Consider the following 24,973-nt stretch of genomic DNA (forward strand, 5'->3'; position numbering starts at 1 on the left):
GCCCCCCCTGCCTACGCCCATGCACCCCACAAACGTATTACAATACCATGGGCTGTGTCTTGCCCTGCCTGCATGAATGAAACTGCGCTTTTGCCACAGGGATTCCCCCTCCTTTCTCCCACACGTCTACAGTATTTGCAATCAACGTTTATAGCTCGAGCCCCAATAAAAGAAGAAAGCGAGCAGATGAGGATGGCAATGCTTCCAACGAAGGACTTGACAATCCCGTGCAAGGCAGTAGCTGAACTTGATGGTGTCATATACTGGAGGTGAACCTAAGAAAGAGCAGAAGCAGAAGACAAAAGTCCCAGCAGAGAAATGGAGGGAGGCGACCCTGAATGTATACATACATGCACTTATTTGTAGCTGAACTGGGCTTGCAGTTATGGAACCACGGGAAGCACGGGAAATCCTGCGGGGAGCTGGCCTTGCGCGCCCGCGCGCGCCCCTCGTCTCCCATCCCGCCACGATCTCCCTGCGGGGACGCCGAGGCCGAGGGATGTGTGGGGTCTGCCCCTTCAGCCCGAGGTGGGTCTCGGCCGGGACGGGGCGGTGGCAACACTTCCTTCTCCCGCTTGCTGCTTGCCGATCCTGGAGCCACGCTGCTTGGCCAACGGCACGCTGCCGTTGGCCGAGGAGGCTTGAGAGGCTGAGCCTACGAGGGGGAAGGACCAGCCGGTTGTGCACGTCCAGGATCTGCTCTGTTCGTTGCAATCCCCTCCGCGCCCCTCGGAGAAGCTTCCCACCAGGTCTGTCTCCACGAGGCGAGGAGCACCGCAGCTCTCTTCCGACGGGGGGGGGGGGGAGTAAGTGGGGTTCCCACGCTGCCGCCCCTCCCCGCCCCTTTGGCGAGCCGAGGCTTCAGCCCTTCCTGTTTACGGTTGCTGTAGCTACGACGGCAGCCCTCGACGTCTTGCTGTTGCTCCTCGAAGGATTAGGTCTTTTCCTTCAAGCCCCGGGAGGCTTCCTATCCAGAAACAGCAGCGACCGAGACGGTCAGAGTGGAGAAGACGCGTCTGGATGAGCGCTAGAGGTGAACGCTTTCCTCTGTCACAAACACATCCCACCTTTCCTCAATGTGGTGTTCTTGCTTCTTTTATACTCACAACAACCCAGTGAGGTAGGTTCGGCTGTGAGACCATGATTGGATCAAACTTACCCAGTGAGCTTCGTGGCTTCCCCAGTGAGTGGGGATTGGAACCCTGGGATATCCAGGCTCTAGTCTAGAACCACACTGGCTCCTTGGCACATTTTGCTTGGGATACATAGCACACAATTTGGAAGAGCCTCATGACATTTTAATGATATTTCCTAACCATACAGCATTTCTGATGCCTGTGTGGCTGAAGTGTATGGTTCAAGTTCTTTGCTATTGTGAGGCTACAATCCTGCTCACAGTTACCTTGGAGCAATTCCCACTAGGCTCAGTCATTATGTTTCATGCTTGGACAGTGTAATGCATGAACCCTTTACCAAATAGTACCTAAGAGACAGCTTTAATCAGGAGTAAATTTCACACTTTTCCCATGAAGGTACATAGGATTGCATTAAGCAGGTGCCTTTTGCAGTTTCGTAATCTGATTTTCAGTATTTCATCTTAAACCTCTCAAATGTGCAAATGGCTGCTGTTATAACATTGGCTATTCTTGCACTTACTGTATTTTTTAAAGTGCGTGTGTCACAAAAACTATAATAAGAAAAAAGTTCAGAAATGATGTTAGTTAAACGTTAAGAAAACTTATGCTGAATTCCTATATAGTTCTGGACTGAAACTGCTCCGAGCAGCTGTGAAATCTTGGGTTTTGGGTGTTTTGTACAAAAGATAGGACAACCCTCCACTACCATCACTGCAGCATCAACGTCCTGAACGTGTAGTATTTATTTATTTAAAGTGTTCCCGGATTCATTGAAAAAAATCTGGTAACCTTAGTTTAGAATGAATAACAACAACAACAACAGCAACAGCTTACTTAATGTTTACTGTTTAGCTACTTAAAACCTGACTACTGCATATTTTTTCCAGGTTTTATCCTTCAGTGCAAAAAAACACCAAAACACCCCAATTCTGTTAAATCAAAATGAAGGACCTTAGGATTAGTTTCCACAAACTTTACTCATTTTCAGCTACATTCACAGTTCCTTAAGAAGAGTTTCAAAAGGTGGGAAATGGAATCAGATATTTTCAAGAGGAGAGACTGTTTATCTCAGCAGGTTGTTAAAGATTCGCCAGCCCAAGCATCATGTCATAGCACAACTGATGAAAGAACGGGATCTTCCTTAAGTCTGGGTTGGGCAAGCAGCACAAACAACTCCTTTCCTGCACAGGTTGCATCCTTCAATACGTCCAGCACACTGGAAAGAGATGTTGGCCTACCTGGTGACCTAGGCCACCTTCAAACCTTTCAGGATGCCAAGCCATTCGGTTACACAGCCAGCTCTATTCTTTTTCCTCACTTTTTACCACCAACTCAGGCTGGAACAGTCCCTGCTGGTAAAAACAGTGAAACCCTGGGAATCCCCAGTGCTGCCGCTGCTACTTATCCTGCTCCTCTGATATCTCAAGATGCTATATGCTGCCAAAACAAGAAACAGGTGAGGTTGTGTTTCATTTAAACTAAGTTAACATTATTACAATCCAAACCCTCTAATTCTGTACACCCTGCTGAATTCTGCACTAGTTGGCAAGATAGTGTCTATCCAAAACAAAGAGTGCCTGCAGGCTGTCACTATTTTACAGGAGGAATTTAAGCACACACTTAAATTTGTGCTTAAATTTAAGGTTTTCCACAGTCAAAGTGTATTAAAGCACCCTGTTGTCCTAGTGCAACAAATCCACTTTTAAAAATAATTTTAAAATGGATATTTTGTGGTTAAGAAAGTGATGGGGAAATGGACTGAAAAATATGAGATGATTGAATGATTAACGGGGCAGCATGTAAACACCCCACAAGCAAATGAGGATGAAAGTTTGTTGCTGTCTAACTGCTCTGTAAACAAATCAGAATGAATGACATACTGATATTCTAACAGCTATGTAAGTTTTGTGCAGGCAAATTATGATGAATGCTAAATAAATAGATTACAGTACCTGGACTTCAACTTCCGTCAGCCTCACCTAGTAACGGCTAATAATTAAGGATAATGTGAGAGGTACTGCAGTTGTCTATTCCTCCCTTAAAGATATAATCTGCATTTAACAACAAAGAGCCCTACTGTGTCAGGCCGCAAGCCTGTCGGGTTCAGGATCCCACAGTGGCCAATGAGATGCCAATGGGAAATAGGCAAGCCTTACCTGAATGAAACTGCATTCTCCCCCCTTGTGATTCCCAGTAACTAGTATTCAGAGGCATACTGCCTCCAACAGTGAAACTACAACTCCTTCTTCTTTGGCGATCACTCGCGGCTGAGTAAGATTGTCTTCCATAAAGACAGTCTTAACAGTGAGTCCGTAAGTGACTGTGGAGGCCATTTCTGGATCCACACGTCCTTCCACAGCGGGGAAATAGGTTTCCAGACAGGAGTTGATCGCGGTGTGGATTTGCCAAGTGTGCCTTCCTCTTAGCATGTTTCTCCTTCTCGTCCTGAGTTCAAGTGTCTTCAAAGTCCATGGTAAAAGCTGTTCTCTAACTGGAATGCTTGCAGGCCAGTGTTTCCCAACTGTTGGTGTTTATATTACATTTTTTTGGATTTGCCTTGAGAGAGTCTTATAGCTGCATCCTCCATGAATTTATTTAATTCTTCTAATTGGTGGCCATCACTGTGGGAGTGAATCCTGTAGTTTTTAACTATGTGCTGTGTGAAGAAATACTTTCTTTTATCTGCCCTGACCATTTATTCCTTGACTATACATTACTTGGAAGTAAGTCCCACTGTACTCAGAGGGATTCATTCTCAGATGTACATAGGATTGTAGTTAACCCATGACTAATTTAAGCCCAGTTGCAGAGATGAGGAAGCTGTGGACCTCCATTGGTTGTTGACCTACAACTCCCATAATCCCTAACCATTGGCCATGCTGGGGCAGATGGGAGTTGGAGCCCAACAATCTGCAGGGCCACAGGTTCTCCATCCAGGACCGTCTTAAACATACCTGGCGCCCTGGCGCCATGGTGCGACGGATCCCTCCGGCGCCCCCGCCCCACCCCGTTTCCCAGCGCGGCTGCCACCTGGAGGACCGGAGCCCTGCGCAACCCAGCCTGGCTTTAGGGCTGGCCCTGGGCCAGGGGGCGCTGCCCGCCCCCTGTTGCGACGCCCCTGCATGCGGCGGAGGTGGCCCCAGGCCCGCGTGCCTCCGGAGAGCAGCCTGAAGCCGCTGAACAGCTGAGAGGCGTGCCTGGGGCGGCCTCCGCCGCGCCTCTCAGCGGCGCCTCTCAGTGGGCACAGCAGCGCCCCTGGTGGCCTCGCGCCTCGCGCCCCGCGCCACCGGACCCGGGCCTAGAGACGGCCATGTCCCCATCTTTGTCTTTTAAGGGTTAAATTAGACCATTTTTCATTTTCTTTTCTTCTTTCAGAGTCCAGGGCAGCAGGAACAGCTCATAATGCACCAGATGGAGCACCTTCAACGGCTAGTAGCTGAACAGCAGAAAATAATTTCGTTCTTTAATTCAGGTACTACAAGGAATGTCAGATTCCTGCCTTTTTCATCAGTTATCTTCCAGCATAATTTGAGGAGGCTATAAAAATAACCATAGCTCTTTGGGTCATCTTGACCCAAGGTGCTGGTTTTTAAAACACATTTCAAAAGAGCAGAGTGGATGCAAGAAATTACAGTGAATTTCAGGAAGATTGGGTAAGCAGGACATTCTAGTGATGCTTGGCTTTTTCCACAAAAACAATTCTAGTGCCTATTAAAATGTCACACACAAATAATCATTTTCTGTTGATTAATGATAGACATAGATGGAATAGACAGGTGTTTATTGTAGGATGATCAGTCCCCTCATGCATGCATTTTTTTGGGTAGTACCCACACATCATTGGCATCAAAATTCCAGCTTGTCATTTACTCTCCATACCCTTTTATTCTGGGTCTATCATTTCCAGGGAAAATCCAGCGAGTAGAAATGGCCTCTAGTCAACAGCCTGTTTGAGATATATCAGTGACCTATTTGAAAATTCAGCCCCCATCTGGAAGCACCTAGAGTTTATCAAATGTTTAAGAAAAAGCTGATGCTGGCAACCCATTTGTGATAATATCAATAATCTACATTCAGATTTTAAGATCTCATCTGGAGTTGCCTATAGTTTCACCATATGTGCATTCAGAAGTAAACAATCAATAGCCTTCAGAAAGGTTGGGCAACTAGTTTGGCACTGAGGTTGATAAATCATTTGTTTTTTAAATTATTATTATTATTTTTTATTATTTATACCCCGTCCATCTGGCTGGGTTTTCCCTGCCACTCTGGGTGGCTTCCAACAAATACCAAAATACATTAAGATATCTCAGATTAAAAACTTCCATAAACAGGGCTGCCTTTAGGTGTTTTCTAAATGTCAGGTAGTTGTTTATCTCCTTGACCTCTGATGGGAGGGCGTTCCACAGGGCGGGCGCCACTACCGAGAAGGCCCTCTGCCTGGTTCCCTGTAGCTTTGCTTCTCGCAGTTAGGGAACTTCCAGAAGGCCCTTGGCGCTGGATCTCAGTGTCGGGGCTAAACGATGGGGGTGGAGACGCTCCTTCAGGTATATAGGACCGAGGCCGTTTAGGGCTTCAAAGGTCAGCACCAACACTTTGAATTGTGCTCGGAAACGTACTGGGAGCCAATGTAGGTCTCTTAGGACCGGTGTTATGTGGTCTCGGCGGCCGCTCCCAGTCACCAGTCTAGCTGCCACATTCTGGATTAATTGCAGTTTCCGGGTCACCTTCAAAGGTAGTCCCACGTAGAGCGCATTGCAGTAGTCCAAGTGAGAGATAACTAGAGCATGCACCACTCTGGTGAGACAGTCTGCGGGCAGGTAGGGTCTCAGCCTGCGTACCAGATGGAGCTGGTAGACAGCCGCCCTAGACACAGAATTAACCTGTGCCTCCATGGACAGCTGTGAGTCCAAAATGACTCCCAGGCATGTGTGAAGTCAGTTTAGTAGATACTTTCTGGATAAATGGGGAATACACATCAAGGACCACACTAATTTTTGCTCCTTGCTTTGTTTCTTTATCTAGGCTTTTCAGCTTCTGCTGGTATTCCTCCTCACCTTCTTGCTATGATCCCATCCCTTCCAGGAGTCCCAGCTGCTTTATTCCCTGTCCAATCTCCTTCAGAGAATTCTTTGCAAGCTCAGAATAATGGAAGCTCACAAACCAGTTCCTTAATAATAAAGCCTACTTTGCAGCAACTTGCCACAGAAACCTCAGCAAACAGCAACTTCTTAGAAGTTTCAAGGGAGCACCTTGAACCTCACAAAAAAGGTGACGAGCTAAAATAAAATAACCAAAGTAAAACTGCAAGCACCTAGCAATGGTTTAAACAGAAGAAAGAAATACAGAGTGAATGATTTTTTGTTTTTATATTTATTATCTCTCTCTCACACCCACACCTACCCACCCACCCACAAAACATAAGTTGGAGTGAATCAGACTTGGAAAGGTGTGTAGACATGCAATTGAATCTATGTGTCTAGGTTCTAATTTGAGCATGAACAATTGGATATGGACCCAGAGAGGTTCCCTCCAAATTACAGAGTGAACCAAAATTGTCCACCAGCCCTAGTTGGTAGTAGGGATGGTGGAGTAGCCTAACAAGAGCGGAAATGGCTGATGTTCATTTATTTGTGGACAGAAATCCAATGTCTACAGTAGGTATTCACTGTTATTTTTGTCTACATGTGGAGTGTAATTAATGATCCCCCCATTTCCATTGTGTTTCCTTTGCACTGAAATGAATGCTATTGTATAACATCATGTAATCATGACATGACATGACATTCCGCCACAGCACACAGTACACAACTAGTGTAGTTTTTGCCAGAAGCTAACCTGCAGTGCAGTGGAAACAGTGCTGCATGCGATGAACCTGGGTTGGAGTGGAAACGGATGCTTTCTTTCATCCCTTAAATGCGAGTTCTGCATTGTGTGTGTGTGTGTGTGTGGAGGGGAGTCAGCACTCTTTGCCACTGAAGCTACCTGGGCCTCAAATGACAATGGTAGATCCAAGAGCCGCTCCCGCAAACAGTCTGCATCTTATCCAGATTCAGTCTCAGTTTATTGAGAGAAACAAATATTTTTTGGGTATGTTTCTACCTTTTAATACATGAATAGGTTCCCTGGAACATTGTTACCAGTTTCCCCTCCTTTTCCCCTCCCCTGAGACCTAATTAATGTAGTAAAAGCCTTTATCCTTTTCATTCTTTAGAAGCAAGTCTGCCAGGTGGAGAACCTTGGCTTGAAACTTCGCCACCTGTTGCAGAACAAAAAGGGGAGCAACAGTTAGAGGAAAATGCTTCTCTTTCCCCCTTTGGACTAAGAATGAACATGAAGACACGGAATGTAGATGACAGGTGAGGGGAAAATCTAATATTATAAAGCTCTTAAAACATTAAAAAATTCTAAAACTGTTAAAACATTTACAACTGGTGGAAGCTTTGAGAACCAGTGTGGTGTAGTGGTTAAGAGCGGTAGACTCATAATCTGGTGAACTGGGTTCACGTCTCCACTCGTCCACATGCAGCTGCTGGGTGACCTTGAGCTACTCACACTTCTCTGAAGTCTCTCAGCCCCACCCACCTCACAGGGTGTTTGTTGTGGGGGAGGAGGGGAAAGGAGATTGTTAGCCGCTTTGAGACTCCTTCGGGTAGTGATAAAGCGGGATATCAAATCCAAACTCTTCTTCTTTTGGTGTAAATGTTAAGTGAGGAAAGGAGCACATTTTATTTATCCCCTTTTTGTATAGGATAGGGATGGGGAAACTTTTCTCTCAGGAGCCAAAGTCCCATGGGGTGGAGGGGCGAGGAGTCAATCAGGGGCCACACAAAAGTAAAAAGTTCTTGAAGAGAGTTTTGAAAATGTGTATTGCTGACCCAGTCCGGGTTTCCGCCACCGAAAGCATGTATCACATCAGCAGACAACTGGTGATGATTGTACTTTTCCACTTGAGAAGGGAGAGCTTTGAATGTGCAGATTGGCCCAACTGTCTCCCAATTTGGTTGGCACTTTCAAAGTTCTCTAAACCTCCAAAGACCCACACTTTACAAGCAGTCCAGATGAAATTCAGTACAGGGTGAGATCCAGCCCATGGACCATAGGTTCCTCACCCCTCATATAGGAAGGATCCCTCGATATCTTTACAACATCCAAATCCAATAATGTCTAGAGATGGAAGCATTTTTTACATGAACAGCATTATTTCAAGTTAAAATTAAGAAACTTACCATAAAATCAGCCCAGGGACATACGGGTGAAACTCTGAAAATTAGAATATCGTCGAAAAGTGCATTTATTTCAGTAACACAATTTCAAAGGTGAAACCAATATATGAGATAGATGCATGGCATGCAAAGCAAGATATGTCAAGCCTTTATTTGTTGTAATTGTAATTATTTGTCGTTGGGGGGGTCAATTATAAATGGAATGTAATTAATGAAATGTAATAGCGATGTTTATTTTTGTATTATTGTAACTATTTGTTTTATTACTGTGAAATTTCCAAAAGAAAGCATTTGTAAAAATAAAAATAAAAATAAAAAAATAGTAAGTTGCATTACTGAAATAAATGCACTTTTCGATGATATTCTAATTTTCCGAGTTTCACCTGTAGAAAGCTGCCTTAGACTTCTTCAGACTCTTGGTCCATCTAGCTCAGTATGGTCAACAGTGACTGGCAGTGGCATTCTAGGATTTTTGGCAGGTTTTCTCAAAGCACCATGAGGGTGTTGATAAATATTAGCTAATTAGACTTGACACAGTGAGGAAATTCTGAACCTCTTGAGGGGGGAGTGGGGGGAACACAATGGTAGGATATCCATTGCCATTTCTCTTATTAGTATTCTGCCATTTCCCCTTCCAAGTTTGAAGCAGCGTAACATGCCTCAGCCACCATTAGTCCTTATGGAAAATGGCTGCAGAATACTTATGTTCAAATCTGCTATATTATTTCCCTAGACCAATCAGACCTGGAATTGGAGTGAGGCAGAAGACGTTTGAGGAATTTGTTGAGAAGCAACTTAAAGTCGATTCTCAACGAGCAGAGAAGCACCAACAGGTACCAGAGCATAAGTTGTGTTAATACAAAGTTTGTTATGCTGCTAAAACCCTATGGTTCTGCATGATTTTGAAACCCATTTGGCATGATTCATTCTTTGAACAGGGGTTCCTTCTGTGAGCAGGAACATGCCTGGCATTCTTTATTGAGGACTTCTCATGTATAAACAACACCTTTTGGCCCGTAGAAGAAAATTGGAAGCTCCTATGTTTGCAGGGCTTCGGATTATAACACTCTGGTGTGTAGATGTAAGGTTTGAGACACCTAGGATCAGCAGGTGTCTCTCTGTGTGCGTCAGAGTCATTCCTTGGGAGAGGCATCAAGCAAGCTGGCCGTGAGGTCAAGAGAACACTAGGTTGCTGGCAGTGGCCTGGCATATATACTTGTGGGAAACCACCATCATCTTGAGGTGGAGGACCTCTAACGTGGTAGCCTATGATAAATCCCCAATAAAATCAAGAGGAGGCTAACCATTGTCCTTGGAGCCAGAATTCTTCTCTTCAGAAACTTTGGAAATTCACACCCAAGCTCTTTGAGATTGCTTGTTTTTAATGGGATTCATGATTTATTAGAAATGATAAGATATCTCGCCACATTTTAACGTCACTGCCTTCCTTACAGAACTCCCGTGAGACTAAAGCCACTGCTCAGAAGTCATTTCTGAAACGCGGGGAAGGGACTGCAAGGCTTGAAAAAAAGAGAGACAGTGTTGGCAAGGAGCCAGCTGGACTTCCTAGATGCGTTAGTTTTGATTGTCAAAATAATTTCTCACGGTCGAAAGGGCAGGTCACTAGCCCCACCGTGCTGATCGTGGATGATGAAAACACACATTGTATCACCTTCAAGGGTGATGTAAAAGGCCAGCTTCATAATTGTGAGAGAAGGTCAGATGAAATAAAAGACAGCTGCGAATTTGGTGGTCGTGATAGCAAAGGGATGGTAAATGGAAAAGAATTTGGCGTACCACCTCAGTTTGACAGGTCCAAATGTTCACAGGAATGTCATGAACAAATAATTGACATTAAAGCAAAGGTGACTGAAAAAAATGAAACCTCAAGTCTTGGGTTTCATGATCATTTGGTGAGGGTTGACAAGAGGTCCCTGGATTTTAAGGTTCCAATGTGGCTTATGGAGAACATAGAAGACAGTGTATCGCAGGTGGTAGGAAGGTCCATGGATGCTTCACCAGATGTCCGTGAGCTTCATAACTTAGAAAGCAACCAAGGCAACCAAGAGGAGCAGAGCTCTGGACTTCAGGTTGCTCAAAGTGTGACTCGGATTAGACAATGTGAAAATGAGCATTGTGTTGCTGAGGGGGAAAGCCCAGAGGGCCAAGTGGAAGTTAACCCTGGGTTTAAGAAGCTCAATGATCAAATAGTAAAAGTTACACCTAAATCAGATATAAAATGTGTCACCACAAGGGCTAATTTCCAAAAGAACAGCAATGCGGGTGCTGCTAACACACGGGAAGGAAAACCCCTCTCTAGTGATTCACTCTGCACATCTACTGATAGTGAAGATGAACCTAAATCTCATTGCTCTCAGTACGCAATAAGGCCTAGTAACCATAGACCAGCTAACATTGGCAAGAACATGGATCTTTCCGATGCTGACTATGCCACTGATGAACCCAGTGGAGCTGATGATTACTCATTGAAAAACCATGGAAAATTGCCTGCCAGTAAGTCTGGTGTCCAGGAGCCAGCAGGTCAACAGGAGGCCACTCTTATCACAAGTAGTAGCAGCAGCAATGAATCTAGTGTTGATGATGGCAGCTTGAAATTGGGAAAGACTCTCTCCCTCCTTAGAAGATCTTCCTGCCACCCCTCAAAAACTAGAAGAGGAGGAAGGAAGCCAAAAACACAGAGCAATGGTGTTGCCAGCAATTACAGTGCAGAGTATAATTTGCAACCTCCTTCCTTGACAAGTGATCTTGTGGCCAACCTTTTCCCTGCTTTCAAAAGCAAAGCAAATGTAGATGATAAAAGATTTACCCCAGGTAAGACATTTTAAAATGACAAGTGATTTTTATTCAATATCCAGAAAATTCAGCTTGCATTCAGCAAGCTCAGATAAATGGTGCAGTAGTAAAGCTTTGTTGAAGACACCTCCATTATCAAATTCAACCAAAATGGTTACACAGACTGACTTGACTCTTTGTGATTTAACACACGTTAACATAAATCTCTTCGTAGAGCAAGTTCAGAAAAGGCACACTGATAAGTTAGAATGTGAACCAGAAGTTCAGGTGCATCAGAGAGAAACTTCTCTCCTAGCTCAGATGAAAGAAGAACAAGCAAAAGCCATGGACTTTCTTAGGTAAGGAAATTGTTTGTGGTTATTTTCCTATAGGAATTCATATGCCATCCTTCCCCTGGGTAGCTCTTGTGCAATCCCTTTGTATCTGAGGCAAAGAACAACATCATTATCCTTCTTTAAAGCATTGCTATTTAGATTTCCAAACTTTGCCGTCTATTCTTAAAAGCTTCTGCATGCAACAAAATGTCCTTGTACAAACAATAAAGACATAAAGAAAAGATTGAAATTATAAGTTGTGTCAGTGTCACCTGTACACTAATAACCAGCCTACAACTGAGTGCACAATGGCGTTATCAAGCCAAATTAGGGAAAGACCTTTCATAAGCTAACCAAAATGTCATAGAATAGTGCAAAAGTTTCAAGTTCTACTAAACTAGGCTTGAGCTTTTTTTGGAAGACACCACAAAATTTGAGACGGATGTGAATGTAACAGCACTCCATTCCAGCCTTGTGGTCCAGTACAGATAGATTTCTTCAAGACTATGACATACCTGATTTTAATACAGGTAATATTAAGCACATTTGCCCTATTTTTTTAAAAAAATGCCCAAGTCTCAGATCTGTGAAAACAAACCCTTGAGTTCCTGTACATGTGATATCCTAGTCTTTTACATCACCCCTTGGTTTCTTTTTCAACAGAAGACAAATAAACCAATTTGAGGCCAAGAGGTCACAGAAGTTTCATTCCCTGGAGCAGTGCAAGACTGAGGAAGCCCTGAAATCGCAGAAAGAAAAGGCAGAATTTGAGAAGCATACGACAGTAGGTAAAGGAGAATCAGGGGAAATACAAGTAAGTTGTATATTGCACAATGATGCTTTTTGCATCATAGAAACTTCAAAATTAAGTGCAGTCTACACTGGCAGTGGCTTTCCAGGATTTCAGACAGGGCTTCCCCAAGCCCTACCTGCAAATGCTAGGAAGTGAACCTGTTCTGTTTTGTACACAAAGGAGATGCTCTACCACTGAGCTAAAAAAGGTAAAGGTAAAGGACCCCTGACAGTTAAGTGCAGTCGTGAACGACTCTGGGGTTGCCCGCTCATCTCACTTTACTGGCCAAGGGAGCCAACGTTTGTCTGCAGACAGTTTTTCCAGGTCATGTGGCCAGCATGACTAAGCCGTTTCTGGCAAAACCAGAGCAGCACACATAAACACCGTTTTTCTTCTCGCTGGAGCGGTACCTATTTATCTACTTGCACTTTGACGTGCTTTCAAACTGCTAGGTTGGCAGGATCAGGGTCTGAGCAACGGGAGATTCATGGGGATTCAAACCACCGACCTTCTGATTGACAAGCCCTAGGCACAGCACCACCCACATCCCTACCACTGAGCTATCTCCCCATAATTGAATCTAATTCCGTCTTTTAAATGAGCATTTAAAGCAGCTGTCCATAGGCCTGCCCTCCTTTAGTTTGGTGTATCAGAGCACTTCCTCTTACTGGAGCTGGAAAAATGGTGAGTGCTGCATTGCAATTTAACGGTGGAGTTTACTTGCAAGGACAGGGGAAAGGAGGGCTTGTTCTTGTACCTAGGGAGATTTTCCTATTGCCGTTAAGTTGACTAATGACTTCTCTCTTTCCTGCTCTTTGTCTTGTCCTTCATCAACTCTTTTCATCTCTACTTCCTACACAGGAAAAGAAGCCCTTTAACATTCAGGAGCAGTCTCTTTCAGACCACTGCCAGTCCCTACATTTCTGTTTCCAGGCTTGTCAGTTCCTGTCGTACAAGAACCTGTTTTATCACTACCCTGGACTTGGTCCTTTCAAGATTTACCTCCCAAGTCCTTAAGTTACAAATGGTGCTTACACCCTGCCTCGCCTTGGCACACATCTCCACCATACCCCCAAATTATATGAGAATAGACTTACTTATTCTCCCTCAGCTGCACTTTCAGCAGCTTAAATTCAGAAGGCAGCTAATCAGATGCAACAGAACAGTTTCATATTACCCGTTGGGATAGCTCAGTAGAACACGAGACTCTAAAGTGGACATGGCTTCTCCTCCTAGAAACCCTGCTTGAGTTAAGTCAGATGACCCAGCCTTGGCTGACAATTGCCCACAGTGGTGCAATTGGGTATTAACCACATGTTGGTTAGTTTCCTAGCAGTAGTACTCATGTGGGGTTTAGTGAAATAAGGAGAGGGCCTGATGTCACTCAGCCATGTTGCAACACAGAAATGGCAACGCACCTTTCCTTGGAAAATCAACAACCTTGTTTTCCTAATGACAGATGTTAAAGCAGCAAATAGCAGGGCTGCAGGAGGAGTTCAGAAGGAATGAGACCCGCTGGTACGCTGCGCATGGCGAGCTCAGGAGTCAGGTCGCAGCACTGACCAAACAGAACCTGGAGCTTCAAGACGAGCTCAGGGTCTCTGAGCAACAGAAGATGGAAAACGAAAGAAAACATGGAGCTGTGGATTTGATTGGCAGAAAAAGAGAAACGCCGGTAGGATAGGCGTTTGTGTGTAGCCTCTTGGCTTGCTTTGCCCCTTGCTGGGAATGAGCTGCGGCTGTTTTGATGTAGCCATGCTCATTGTTAAAAAATTCACTGATGGGGAAAGGATTACGACTATGGATGTTGCTTCTTATACTAGAGCAGGCTTCGGAACTCTTCCCGAAGGAATGGGGGAAAGCTGGCTCCTTCCCCCTTTCTTTCCCCACCAGCAGATCTGCTCACAGGTAGGCAATGGATCCTCTGAGAAGAGACAGGCTAGAGTTGGAGCCCATCCTCACTAACACATCTGTTTTGAGTAGGAATCTACAGGGAGCAGCAGTCTCATGAGAGTTGCCATCCTTTTTCCAGGAGGAACGTGGCTGGCCTGCAAGCAGCCTTAATTTTGTCTGCTCTTTAAATTAGACATATAGACAAGGCTGGCCCAAAACATTTTGGCACCTGAATGCATTCCTTGGAGGACACATCCGCTGCCCCTGTGGCTCTTGCCGCCCGAGGCTGTTCCCCTTTGCCTCATGCGTGCGCCGGCTCTGCGTATAGAGAATGGTTGCTGAACCTACTGAGCACATGAGACATTCTTAACTGCTACTACATTATAATTTCCTTTTCAGGTCTCATCAGCTATTTTGAGAGGGACACCATCTGAAGGAACCCTGGTAGAGAAACCACCGCAAAATAGCCACAAGAGCCCTGATGATAAGTGTCTGGGAAGGAAAATAGTACCACCAGATGAATTGGCCCCTAGAGATTCACAGGTAAGATATATTGATCCCTCCCCAGTCCCCATATAACCTTATACTGCTTCTAGCATACATACAGTCGGTGTACAGCTGGTGTGTTGTAATGAACATAACATCTGCAATAAAATTATATCTATAAAACAAAAACTAAATTATATCTATAAAACAAAAACAGAATGCAGTTATGCTTCAATAGATCAGATTAGTCCATCATGCAGAATTCATTGAGCATCCCTAATTGCTGTAAAAATTACATCCAGCTTATGAAGCACATTTGAAAGTATTATGAAAATGTTAACTATTGGTATTATTAAATACTGGGGAAACATGTTAAATCTTCAGTTTTTAAGTATTCCTAGTTGCATGCTCACAAATAAGACAGCAAAAGCCAACACCATGCAGTATTTTTTTTAAAAGCATTTAATCTCTTCTAGGCAACAAGGAGGGCTCTGCAAAGGTCTGAGTCACTGAAATCTGCAGCAGGAGAACAAAGAGTGAAGAGCCCGTGTAAAACAGTTCATAACAGAAGTGTGACACCCATAAGCCACAGGATCCCTCATCAAACACCATTTGGACTACAGAAAGTAATGCACATTCTTTGACTTTATTTAGGAAATTTATAAAAAATGCTTATGTTAAAAAAAGAAACCTCTGAGCGGTGTATAATAAATAAAGTTTTAAAGTAGCATGAAATGCAGTGCAACAGATTACACAGTAACCAAGTCACAACTGTTGCTGATATTAACAATCTAGGAATGTCTGAGTAGACTGAAAAGTTAGGAACGTAAAAAGCTGCCTTGTACTGAGTTAGACCATTGGTCCATTTACCTTAGTGTTGTCTACAGAGATTGGCAGCGTTGATTTGTTATTACTATTTCTGGGGAAATGCTGCAAAAGGCAAAGCAGGATGCTATGAAGATTATTGCCTACTGCCTCTTCCTCTTACAAAATGTTTTTTTCTTTATTGGCATATAATTAAACTAGCCTGCTGCATATATATAAACCTTTGGGTTAGATCAAGACTTACCTTTCAGGCCTATAGTAGACCCATTTAAATAAAAGATAAATTAGTTAGGCATTATTTGAATGCATTTATCCTAATCATGGCTAAGCCAGCCTCTTTTTCCAGTGAATTTGTTTTGCCAAAGGACTGCTTTGGGAGCCTCTTTGGCTGAAGAGAGCAGGGTTCAAATGCTCTAAATAAACAAATCTTCACAAGATCTACAGCGTGTGGCCAAGTGACATCCAAATTTAAACATTTTGGAGCGTATCTTCAATCTGGTGTCTTAAAGCACACAATACCTTTCTCTCTAAGAGTCATGGCATTTCCTGCTGCTTTTGGCCCAGCGCCACATGACAGTGAGGAAAGCCTGCCTGTTCAATCACTTCAAGTACGTAGGAGCATTGTGTGCCTTCATTTAAAGGCTTCCTCTCCATTGTAGGCTTTGCCTCAGTTGGCTCACAGTCAGCAGCACAGTTATGGAAGGAAGACACCAGTGTCTGAATCAGAACCAAGAGCACTTACCAGCCCAGCTCTGCATGTGAAAGGTAAAGTATGTTCAAATGGTTGCATATTTCCTATTGGGATAGCTCAGTCAGTAGAGCACAAGCCTCTTAATCTCAGGGTTATGGGTTCAAGCCCCATGGTGGGCAAAAGATTCTTGAACTGCAGGGGGTTGGACTAGATGACCCTCTCATGGTCCCTTCCAATTCTATGATTCTTTTTTTTAAATATATTTTTTATTAATTTTCCAATTAAAACCAATTATATCACATTCATTATTTCAAATTATACACATATATATATCAATCAAACCGAATGTTATGCCAAATCGTCTAGAAATTTTTTTATTTGGGTTCCCATGCTTCAGGAAATTGGGGATTCCTCGCAACCGTCCACTGCCGTCTTTTTTCTAAAGTTCAAATCGTCCTCCAAGTTCATAATAATCCAGATCTTCCCCTTACAGTCACATAGATGTTTTCCACTTTCAACCGATTGTTTCCCAGTTGCTGAGATAAATATCAAACAAGGTTTCACAGATGTTCTTTCTCCTGTGTGGGTTAATCAGTCCAGCCTCCCCATAAATCTTCTTGGTCTGGAGCTCCCTGTTGCGTCGACTCTCAACACGAAGCAGCGCCATCTTAAAAAACTCAAATCACTTTCGTTTTCTCTCATAGCCATGAAGATTAACGATCTTTATAGAATTTACAGCTTTTCCAGGCAGAAGACCCAAACATCAAACCATAAACTCTTGGTAAATTAATGGATCTCCTTGCCCTATAGCTGAACTTAGCTTCAGGTCGCTGCTCCAATTCAAAGTGCGTCACAGCTCATAAATCCTCCGAACGCGTCCAGGACTCCTTCCGTCCGACTAGGGGGGGGGGGGGCTTTTCTCATCGGCAACTCCACATCTTTAAAAAATATGCTCAGTAACAACAGTTTATAAAGTTCAACTCACACAGTCTTTTGCTTCTCTTTCACTCCAAACAAGCCAGGACATCGCGTCTGGGAAGGTACGAAGTATGAAGAAAAATAAAAAAAAACTCAATTCCCTTATCGCTCCGTCCCCATCAATCCTTCTTCCAGATGATATACAGCCTTTGACTCCTCTCCCTCAGCAGCATAAATTTCTCAGCAGTAAACAGCGCTTCTTCCCCTCCTTCTGAAGTATGTCCATAGTTTTAAGCCTAATTATCTTCTTTAACCATGGAAATCCCCGCCATGCAGATTAGCGTCCGGGAGTCCTGGCCCTCGTAAGTGCTTTTCAGCCCAAGCTCCCCCCACTCCACAAACAGTCGGAGTGGGTCTGGGGGCATCGCGGGCCAGCGGCCCCTCTCCGTAACCCCCGGAGAGGGTAGGGGGTTGCCATTTACTCCCCTAGCAACCGCCAAATTCCTTACGAAGGTCAGAGGGATGGAAAACAGGTCCGCCATTCCTGCCGGCGGAAACCGGAACCTCCAATTCTATGATTCTGTGTTGTTCAGACATGTCCCTTTTGCTGGCCAAAATCAACATCAGTATCAATATTTTGGAGTCCGAATACAGGACTTAAAATATCGGTACTTTCATATGTGGCTGTTGACAGTTTTTAATATGTAAATATTTTAATCCCTCTAGGCACGTTCTCTTCCACTTCAGGTAGTTCAGAAGACACAGCATTTTTAAATAGTCAAAGCAATGACAGTTTAAGCGCCGCATCCTTGAGTAATGTGGGAATACAGGTATGTTTATGTATAAGCCTTGAGCATATTTTACAGCAGGCCTAAAAACCTACTCTGATCAGAGTCTCTGGGGCAGTGGCGTAGCTTGGGGGGGGCACAGGGGCAGTTGCCCCAGTTGCTTCTGTCACTGGGCTCCGATTAAAAATGGCTTCTCCATACGAACCAAGAAGTGACCTCGCCAGACAACGGAACGACTCTTCTTTTATTATCTCTGTGGCTGCGATCTCCTAGGTGACACAAACGCCATTAGGCAGTTGGATGTGCATGCGCACTCCGCCCATTTCCCTCCCACCCACCCATGCCCTCCACATGACCCCGGGTTCTGGTAACCAACGCTACGCCACTGCTCTGGGGGAAAGGGGTGGGGAAAACAGGGTTCTTTTATTGATCAGTTAAACCATATGGCATTAAATATAGTAGATTCCTTTAAACATATGGCTTAAGTGGTTTCAGATGATTACTGACAGGTAACAATTTTTACAGGTGAAAGAGAATCCTAGCCATAAAAGGGTTCAGAGATCCAATAAATCTTCTGAGCAAGTGGTTTCTATGTCCACCTCCAGGAAAAACAGCATTGCCTCAAATGGCAGGAATACACCTGTGGAAAATCTTCCTATTTTTGTGGAAACTAAAAATAAGGTTTGGTCTTCTGGGTGTCTCAATTTCTCCTTGCAAGTCTATGTTTCTGTATCAGTAGTGTTTCTTTTTTGTTCTGTCATGCAACCAAGTGCTAAGATAACCTTCAATTCTGTTAGACTTACACCAGGTTTATCTATGTGTTGTTTTATGGTTTTTTATATTGTTTTTCATTATTTGTTTTAGTTAGCTAGCTTGGGCATCACAGTTGGAAAGGATATATATGGGGGGATCCCTAACACCCTCTTCTTGAATAAAATACCATGCCACTCCCCTTCTTATGTGGGATTTTATAGATCATGCCACTCTGTGCAGAAAAGTACATGCAATTAAAAATCATGTTTGATTGTTGATAGGCTTCTCCTCTCAAATCAATACTGTCCAGAAGAGCATCACTATATACTGAAATAAAGGAGGATGGGGAAGTGAAAGAAGTAATAGAGTACCCTGATGGAAAGGTAAGAAATATTAGCTAAGTATAAAAGCAGTAGAAATATTAAGTGAGAGAAGTAGTGGGGTGTGTGGCCCTAGAGCTACTCTCCCCACATTGGCAACACTGCTACTTACCTGGGCAGGGCTGGGGCAGGGCAGCAGCAAGGTGGGGGCTATGTGATGCAGTGGCAGGACCACTGCTGCCAATCCAGAAATTGCACTGGTGTACCTGCACCGCCCTGACTTCACTGCCACCCATTCACATAGGCAGAAGTGACTCCACATGCTGCTACTACAGAGGTAGCATAATATTTTAAAACGTCATTTATTGCTTCTGTCACACCAAAAGGAAGATCAAAGCGAATCACCGCGAGCAACTTAATTAATTAGCACAAAACACCAGAGCGACCGATGGAACTAAACCTAGTGTATGTGGAAATGTAAAACAAGTCAAAGCCACATTCATGTCCAAGCAATGAACCTGTGAAATAAAGAGCAATTCATTCAATCACAAGGGTCTTCCTTCTGGCCTTGTTACGCCCTTCATATCCTCACACTTAGCTTCATTTTGTACAATGATGGGAGCTGCTTCTTTGTGGGATGGCCCCATGCCGCCGGGGAGGGCATCTGAATATTCTTCCAACTTTGCGCCCCAGATTTCTGCACCTTTATGTTGGCAGATGCTATACAAAATTACAAAATGGACAGTGAATTTGTACTCTCACTGGACTGGTGGAGGGATCTCTTAACCATGATTAAGAGATCAGGAGTGGACCATAGGATCCCATTCTTCCCATCCTCTCCTCTCTTGTCCTCAATCACTGACATTAGCCAGAGTTAATATTGTTGAGAACTCCTTCAGCTAGTACAGTGGTGCCTCGCTAGACGAATTTAATTCGTTCCACAGGTCTTTTCTTATAACGAAAAATTCGTCTAGCTAATCCCATAGGAATGCATTGAATTTTTTTATAATTTTTTTTGCCCATAGGAACGCATTAATTGAATTTCAATGCATTCCTATGGGAAACCGTGATTCGCTAGACAAATTTTTCGTAAAACGCATTCGTCTAGCGAGGCAACCTCCGCTAGTGTGTTTTCATTTTACAAAGGATCAAGAGGAAAGAAGAGAGGACTGTTTCACCTTGGATGGGATCTGTCTCTGCTGCCTGCTATTCCTTTCTGACTCCCATTGTGAACTTTCCCACTTGGGAATAGGTAGAGGGGGAAAGTTCATTCTGGACAAAAGAAATAAATTGGCTCCTTTTAGCTTTCTTTCAAATGCCGGTTTCTGAGCATTCAGGTGGAACACTGGATAATCCCTGGTCTGCTTGCTCACCTCTGATGTAGCTCTGCCCTTCTGAACTAACCTGGTGAAACATGTTAAAATTGGTGTTCTGGGCTGAAGCTTATTAAAAGTCACAGAAGTTTAAATATCTAATATAATAAAGCACAGTGATTCATTTACATGAATCAGAGTCTTCTTCAGTTCAAGTATTCCAGTTTAACTACGGGGGAGGGGTGTTGTGGGGGGAAGAGAGGGAAGAAAGAGAATGTGAATACACACCAACCCTGCACATCTGGTCTTGGTTTTAAAGGTGAAACAACTGTTTACTGATGGGCGCAGGATTACTAAATATCCCAACGGAACAAAAATGGAGATTAGCACAGATAAAAGAACAACTGTTGTTACTTTTTACAATGGAGATATTAAGAAGATCTTGCCAGATCAAAGAGTGGTATGTATATTTATTTTATTTTGCTTTGAGGGGGGGGGGGCTTTAAATTGTGATGACAATGATGGACCTCAGTTCTAAATGTCTTAATTTTCAAGAAGGGGAAATTTTTTTTAACTGAGCTCTGACCTGAGCTTAAACAATATTTTATAAGCAAGTTAGCAAGTCTCCACATTTCTTGTGCAGAAAGAAATCTGTGCCAGAGCAACTCACTGGTTGAATTCTGCGATGTATAAATTATGCAAATGCTTACTTTGCAAATCCTAACTTTGCATAATTTATTTCACTTCTGCCAGTCTTGGGAAGAGTTGTTCACACCACTGAATCTCTTCCACCCTTCTGGCTTCTGAGAGTGCTTAACGGTTTATTTATAAACAGTAACAAAGTCACTATGGTGGCAGCCATATTCCCCCCCCCCTTCTTGAGCAGTTTTCCACCTCAAAATAAGTCAACAAACTTTTGAATGTGTTAATGTATATACTTTGTAGACGACTCGCCAGAGATGAGAGGGAGTGAACTATGATCTATTCTACACAACCAGTTTATTGAGCATTCATCTTGATTTATTTGCAGAATGTTTGTGGGGAGGTTAGATGATGTCAGCTGTTTACTGAACATTCGTTCTGATTTGTTTGTGAATTTGCATCAACAATTGTTATTCCACATTTTCCAGTGCATTTTCCTATTGTTTTCCTTATTTATTATTATGCAGATTTATTATTATGCAGAGACACAGACAACCAGAACCGTTTTCCCAAATGGATTGGAAGTGCTGCAGTTTCCTAATAATCAGATTGGTACGTCAATTTACTATGAACTTAGAACTAATTTTAAAGGCAATGTTTACCAAACAGCGTATCAGATAATAAATTTTCTGAATTTTCCCCTCCAAGGACAATCAATTTAAAAACTGATGTCAGAACTTATATATAATAAATAAATGAACTCTCATATTGCATATTATTCAGAAATTCAGTTTGCACACTGAGGTGGGACCCAACAGGCCTGTGCAGAAATCCCTGCTGAGTTGTGAAGCATCCCAAGTGGCATATTTCAGGTTGCTTCAGACATGCCAGATATATCTGCATTTGAGGCACATCCACATGAGAAATAACATGCAATCTGTGTGTAAGTCATTACATGCAGTGTGTGTATGTACGTGTGTCAATGTATCAGGCATGGTGTAGCCACACTGGGAAGGTAAGCTCACACATGTTTCAAATGAGACTTTTAAACAATGTCCTGCTCCACAGAAAAGTACCACCCCGACGGCACTGAAGAAATCGTGTTTCCAGATCAGAGTGTGAAACGCCGCTATGACGGAGGTATGGTGGAAGAAACTGTTTTCCCAGACGGTACAGTTGTGAAAGTGGAAAAGTAAGTAATAAAGTACTCAGGAACTGCAAAGGGGGAACCATTCAATAGAAGTGCCATTTCAGCACTGTCTCAACACTCTCCTGTTCACGTTGGAGAATTTTGTAGAGCTCTGCAAGGCAAAATTGTTGCAAGGGATTGTGCTTTGCTAGGATTCTGCCCTCCCATTTACATAAATACAAGCAGAACCAAAGGTGTTGTTTTTTTTAAAAAAATGAGAATAACCACTGTCAGTTACATAATCATCACTGCCTCTGTGTTTTCTGCATTCATTTCCCTCTGACCTCCTTGCTTAAAAAAATCTGGATACACTTTGTGTATCCAATGAATTGTGGTCCACGAAAGTTTGTGCTGGAATACATGTCTTCGTTTTTAAGGTGCCCCAAGACACCTTTTTGTGTGTGTTTTGCTGCAGTGGAATAGCATGGTTACCCTTTTTGAGAATTACAATCAAAGTTGAGGTTGAATGCAACAGGGAATGTTTGTCATCATCTTAAAAAGAAACATTTGTATTTGGTACCCCCATAACTATGTCCCCCAGTGGGGCCAGGGAACATAGAGCCAGTGCTAACCCAAATGGGCCCTATCAGTGGAATCCATTAGTCTGTCTGCCCCGACTCCTTGTGTTGATTGTCAGTGCTGAGGTACAAAGGATATTAACATATTTGATCTCAGGATTTGCAATGCCATATTACAAGGGAAATTTTGGGCAGCAAAATCATATTGGCCCCTTTGCCAGAAACCAATAAAGCCAGGCAGTTGTCTGCCCTGGTCCTCATTACATATAATACATGTTACTCCAAACTATAAATTTGCTCTAGATCTGCAGGCTTATAGGGCACATGCCTTGTGCTGTTGTGTTTCCCCCTACCCCAAGCACCCAGCTCTAGCAATTCCCAGAGACAGCATACTAGGCTTGATGGGCAACTGAGCTGACTTACTAGGTTTGTTCTTATGTGTAAAATGTAAACAGAGTTCCCATGGGTATACATGCTCTGAAGTGGGCTGTTTTGTTTTATTACTTTACAGAAGTGGAGTTAAAACCATCCAGTTCCATAACGGGCAAAAGGAGATTCATATGGCACAGTCTACGAGAAGGGAATACCCTGATGGGACTGTCAAGACTGTCTATGCTAATGGCCAGCAGGAAACCAAGTATTCTTCAGGACGGGTTCGAATCAAAGATGAGAAGGAGATTGTCATCCTGGATGAGGAGTAACTTGTGTTCGCTGGGTGGTGGTCTTAGCATTTCATTATGTTCTCTTACATCGTCTTTCATGACGTTATGTTATTGTTTATTTTTTATTCCATCTTTTGGCCAGAAAGGTCCGAAGTGTCTCCAAAGTTGCACCTTGGTTCTCGAACGCCTTGGTACTCGTACGTTTTGGCTTCTGGACGCCAGAAACCCGGAAGTTAGCATTCCAGTTTGTGAATGTTTTTTGGAAGCCGAACGTCTGACGTAGCTTCCGCGGCTTCCAATTAAGTGCAGGAAGCTCCTGCAGCCAACCGGAAGCCGTGCCTTGGTTTTCGAAAGTCAAACGGACTTCCGGAATGGATTATTTCCGAGAACCAAGGTATGACTGTACACCATTTAAGCAATAAGGTAAAATATAACTGGCATCAAAGTACTGCAGCTGAAAACAGCAACATATCAGTAATGTCTTCAAAACAGCCAGACAGATTTGATGCATCCGAATAGCTTAGCTGTTGTTTTTAATTTTTTACTTCCTTCTGTCATAAGAATAAAGTAAAGAAAGGAGTATGGACACCTCCTGGAGGTCAAAAGCCCGGGAGCCACCATGGAGAAGACCAAATATCACGTCTCCATCAGCTTAGCCTCAAACAATAATAACCTAAGAAGAGTCCTGCTGGATCAGCCCAAGAGCCGCCTTGTCCAGGGTGTGGGGTTTGTGGTGAACTTACCTTACTTTTGTGGTGGCCAAAAGCTTTACAGTGTCCTTTCTGTTCGTTCTACAAATCAACTCTCCAGGAGTCTGCAACCTGCAGCCTTCCCAGGTGCCTGTGCTTACTGAAGGCCTTATGACATCCCTGGCTGGGCTTTCCTGGAGGCTGCCTAATATGAGTTTGACCACTTCCAACTGAAGTATTTTTATTTTTAATGAAATAAGTGTTGTTGTTGTTTTATAACCAATGACTTCCCTTAAAAACAAAACCATCAAGTGCCCCGATCTCAGGCTCCTAGTAATCATCCTGCTTGGCTTCCCACACTTCACGTAAAAGCCTGGGAATGGTAGCATGTGGCAGCTAGGGAGACTGCAGAGTGCTGGACAAACTTAAAGAAACACACACAACTTTGGCCACCTTGCAAAGGTGTGGCAAGCTCAGGCCTGCACTCACCAAGATTATAAAGAAATTCTAATGTGTCCTGTAAATGAGGCAGTTAAAATGGGTGCCTCAGTTTTGAGAAATGACAGTGCTAAATTTCCATTGCCTCCGGTTTGATGGAAAAAGAAGGGAGAACTGGGTATCATTGGCATATTGGTTGGACTGCACCCAGACGCTACAGATGATCCCACAGTTTCATGGAGATGCATGGGGAGGGGATAAGATGGAACCCTGTGAGATGCTGTGTGTCAAAGGCCAATGAGTGTAATGTTTAATTCCCCAGCAATATCTTCTGGGGTCTACCATTCAGGGAGGACCAACGCCAGTACAAAACTCTGCCACTCGGCCCTAACGCAGCAGGGTGGTTCAGAATGATATCGAAAGCTGCTGAACTAATGAACTTTTATTGTACTTTTTTTTGTGTGTGTGTGTGTGCTTAATTTGGTGTGCACTGCTGCAACATTTTATTACGGTCCAGCAATTTATATAAACAAATAAACAAAATCAATCTACTAAGGCCACCAAA

General features: G+C 43.5%; 1 protein-coding gene across 3 annotated transcripts; it reads left to right on the forward strand.

The window, feature by feature from the left end:
* Positions 1-637: 637 nt before the first annotated feature.
* On the forward strand, positions 638-24,959 carry LOC118082733 (centromere protein J-like). Of its 3 annotated transcripts, none has more exons than XM_060272821.1 (20): positions 638-1,120; positions 2,024-2,592; positions 4,512-4,608; positions 6,162-6,407; positions 7,351-7,495; positions 9,096-9,195; positions 9,817-11,194; positions 11,391-11,514; positions 12,154-12,304; positions 13,743-13,958; positions 14,576-14,719; positions 15,139-15,288; positions 16,147-16,252; positions 17,823-17,926; positions 18,410-18,565; positions 18,919-19,020; positions 20,590-20,730; positions 21,440-21,524; positions 21,981-22,104; positions 23,131-24,959. In XM_060272821.1, exons 2-20 carry the CDS (start codon positions 2,167-2,169, stop codon positions 23,318-23,320), a joined length of 4,185 nt encoding a protein of 1,394 aa, XP_060128804.1. In that variant the 5' UTR covers positions 638-1,120; positions 2,024-2,166; the 3' UTR covers positions 23,321-24,959. The 3 variants fall into 3 exon arrangements, with proteins under 3 accessions (XP_060128804.1, XP_060128806.1, XP_060128805.1); XM_060272823.1 differs by having other exon boundaries at positions 12,154-12,274; XM_060272822.1 differs by having other exon boundaries at positions 638-1,033.
* The last annotated feature ends 14 nt before the right edge of the window (positions 24,960-24,973 follow it).

The sequence above is a fragment of the Zootoca vivipara genome, chromosome 3 (genome assembly GCF_963506605.1).
Source record: "Zootoca vivipara chromosome 3, rZooViv1.1, whole genome shotgun sequence".
Classification (NCBI taxonomy): Eukaryota; Metazoa; Chordata; class Lepidosauria; order Squamata; family Lacertidae; genus Zootoca; species Zootoca vivipara.

Bases quoted from the DNA above. Each gene is read 5' to 3' on its own strand.
- LOC118082733 (XM_060272821.1), top strand. From the start codon at position 2,167: ATGGAATCAGATATTTTCAAGAGGAGAGACTGTTTATCTCAGCAGGTT. The intron at 17,927-18,409 runs GTATGTTTATGT...CAATTTTTACAG, and splicing joins TGAGTAATGTGGGAATACAG to GTGAAAGAGAATCCTAGCCA. The intron at 22,105-23,130 runs GTAAGTAATAAA...ATTACTTTACAG, and splicing joins ACAGTTGTGAAAGTGGAAAA to AAGTGGAGTTAAAACCATCC.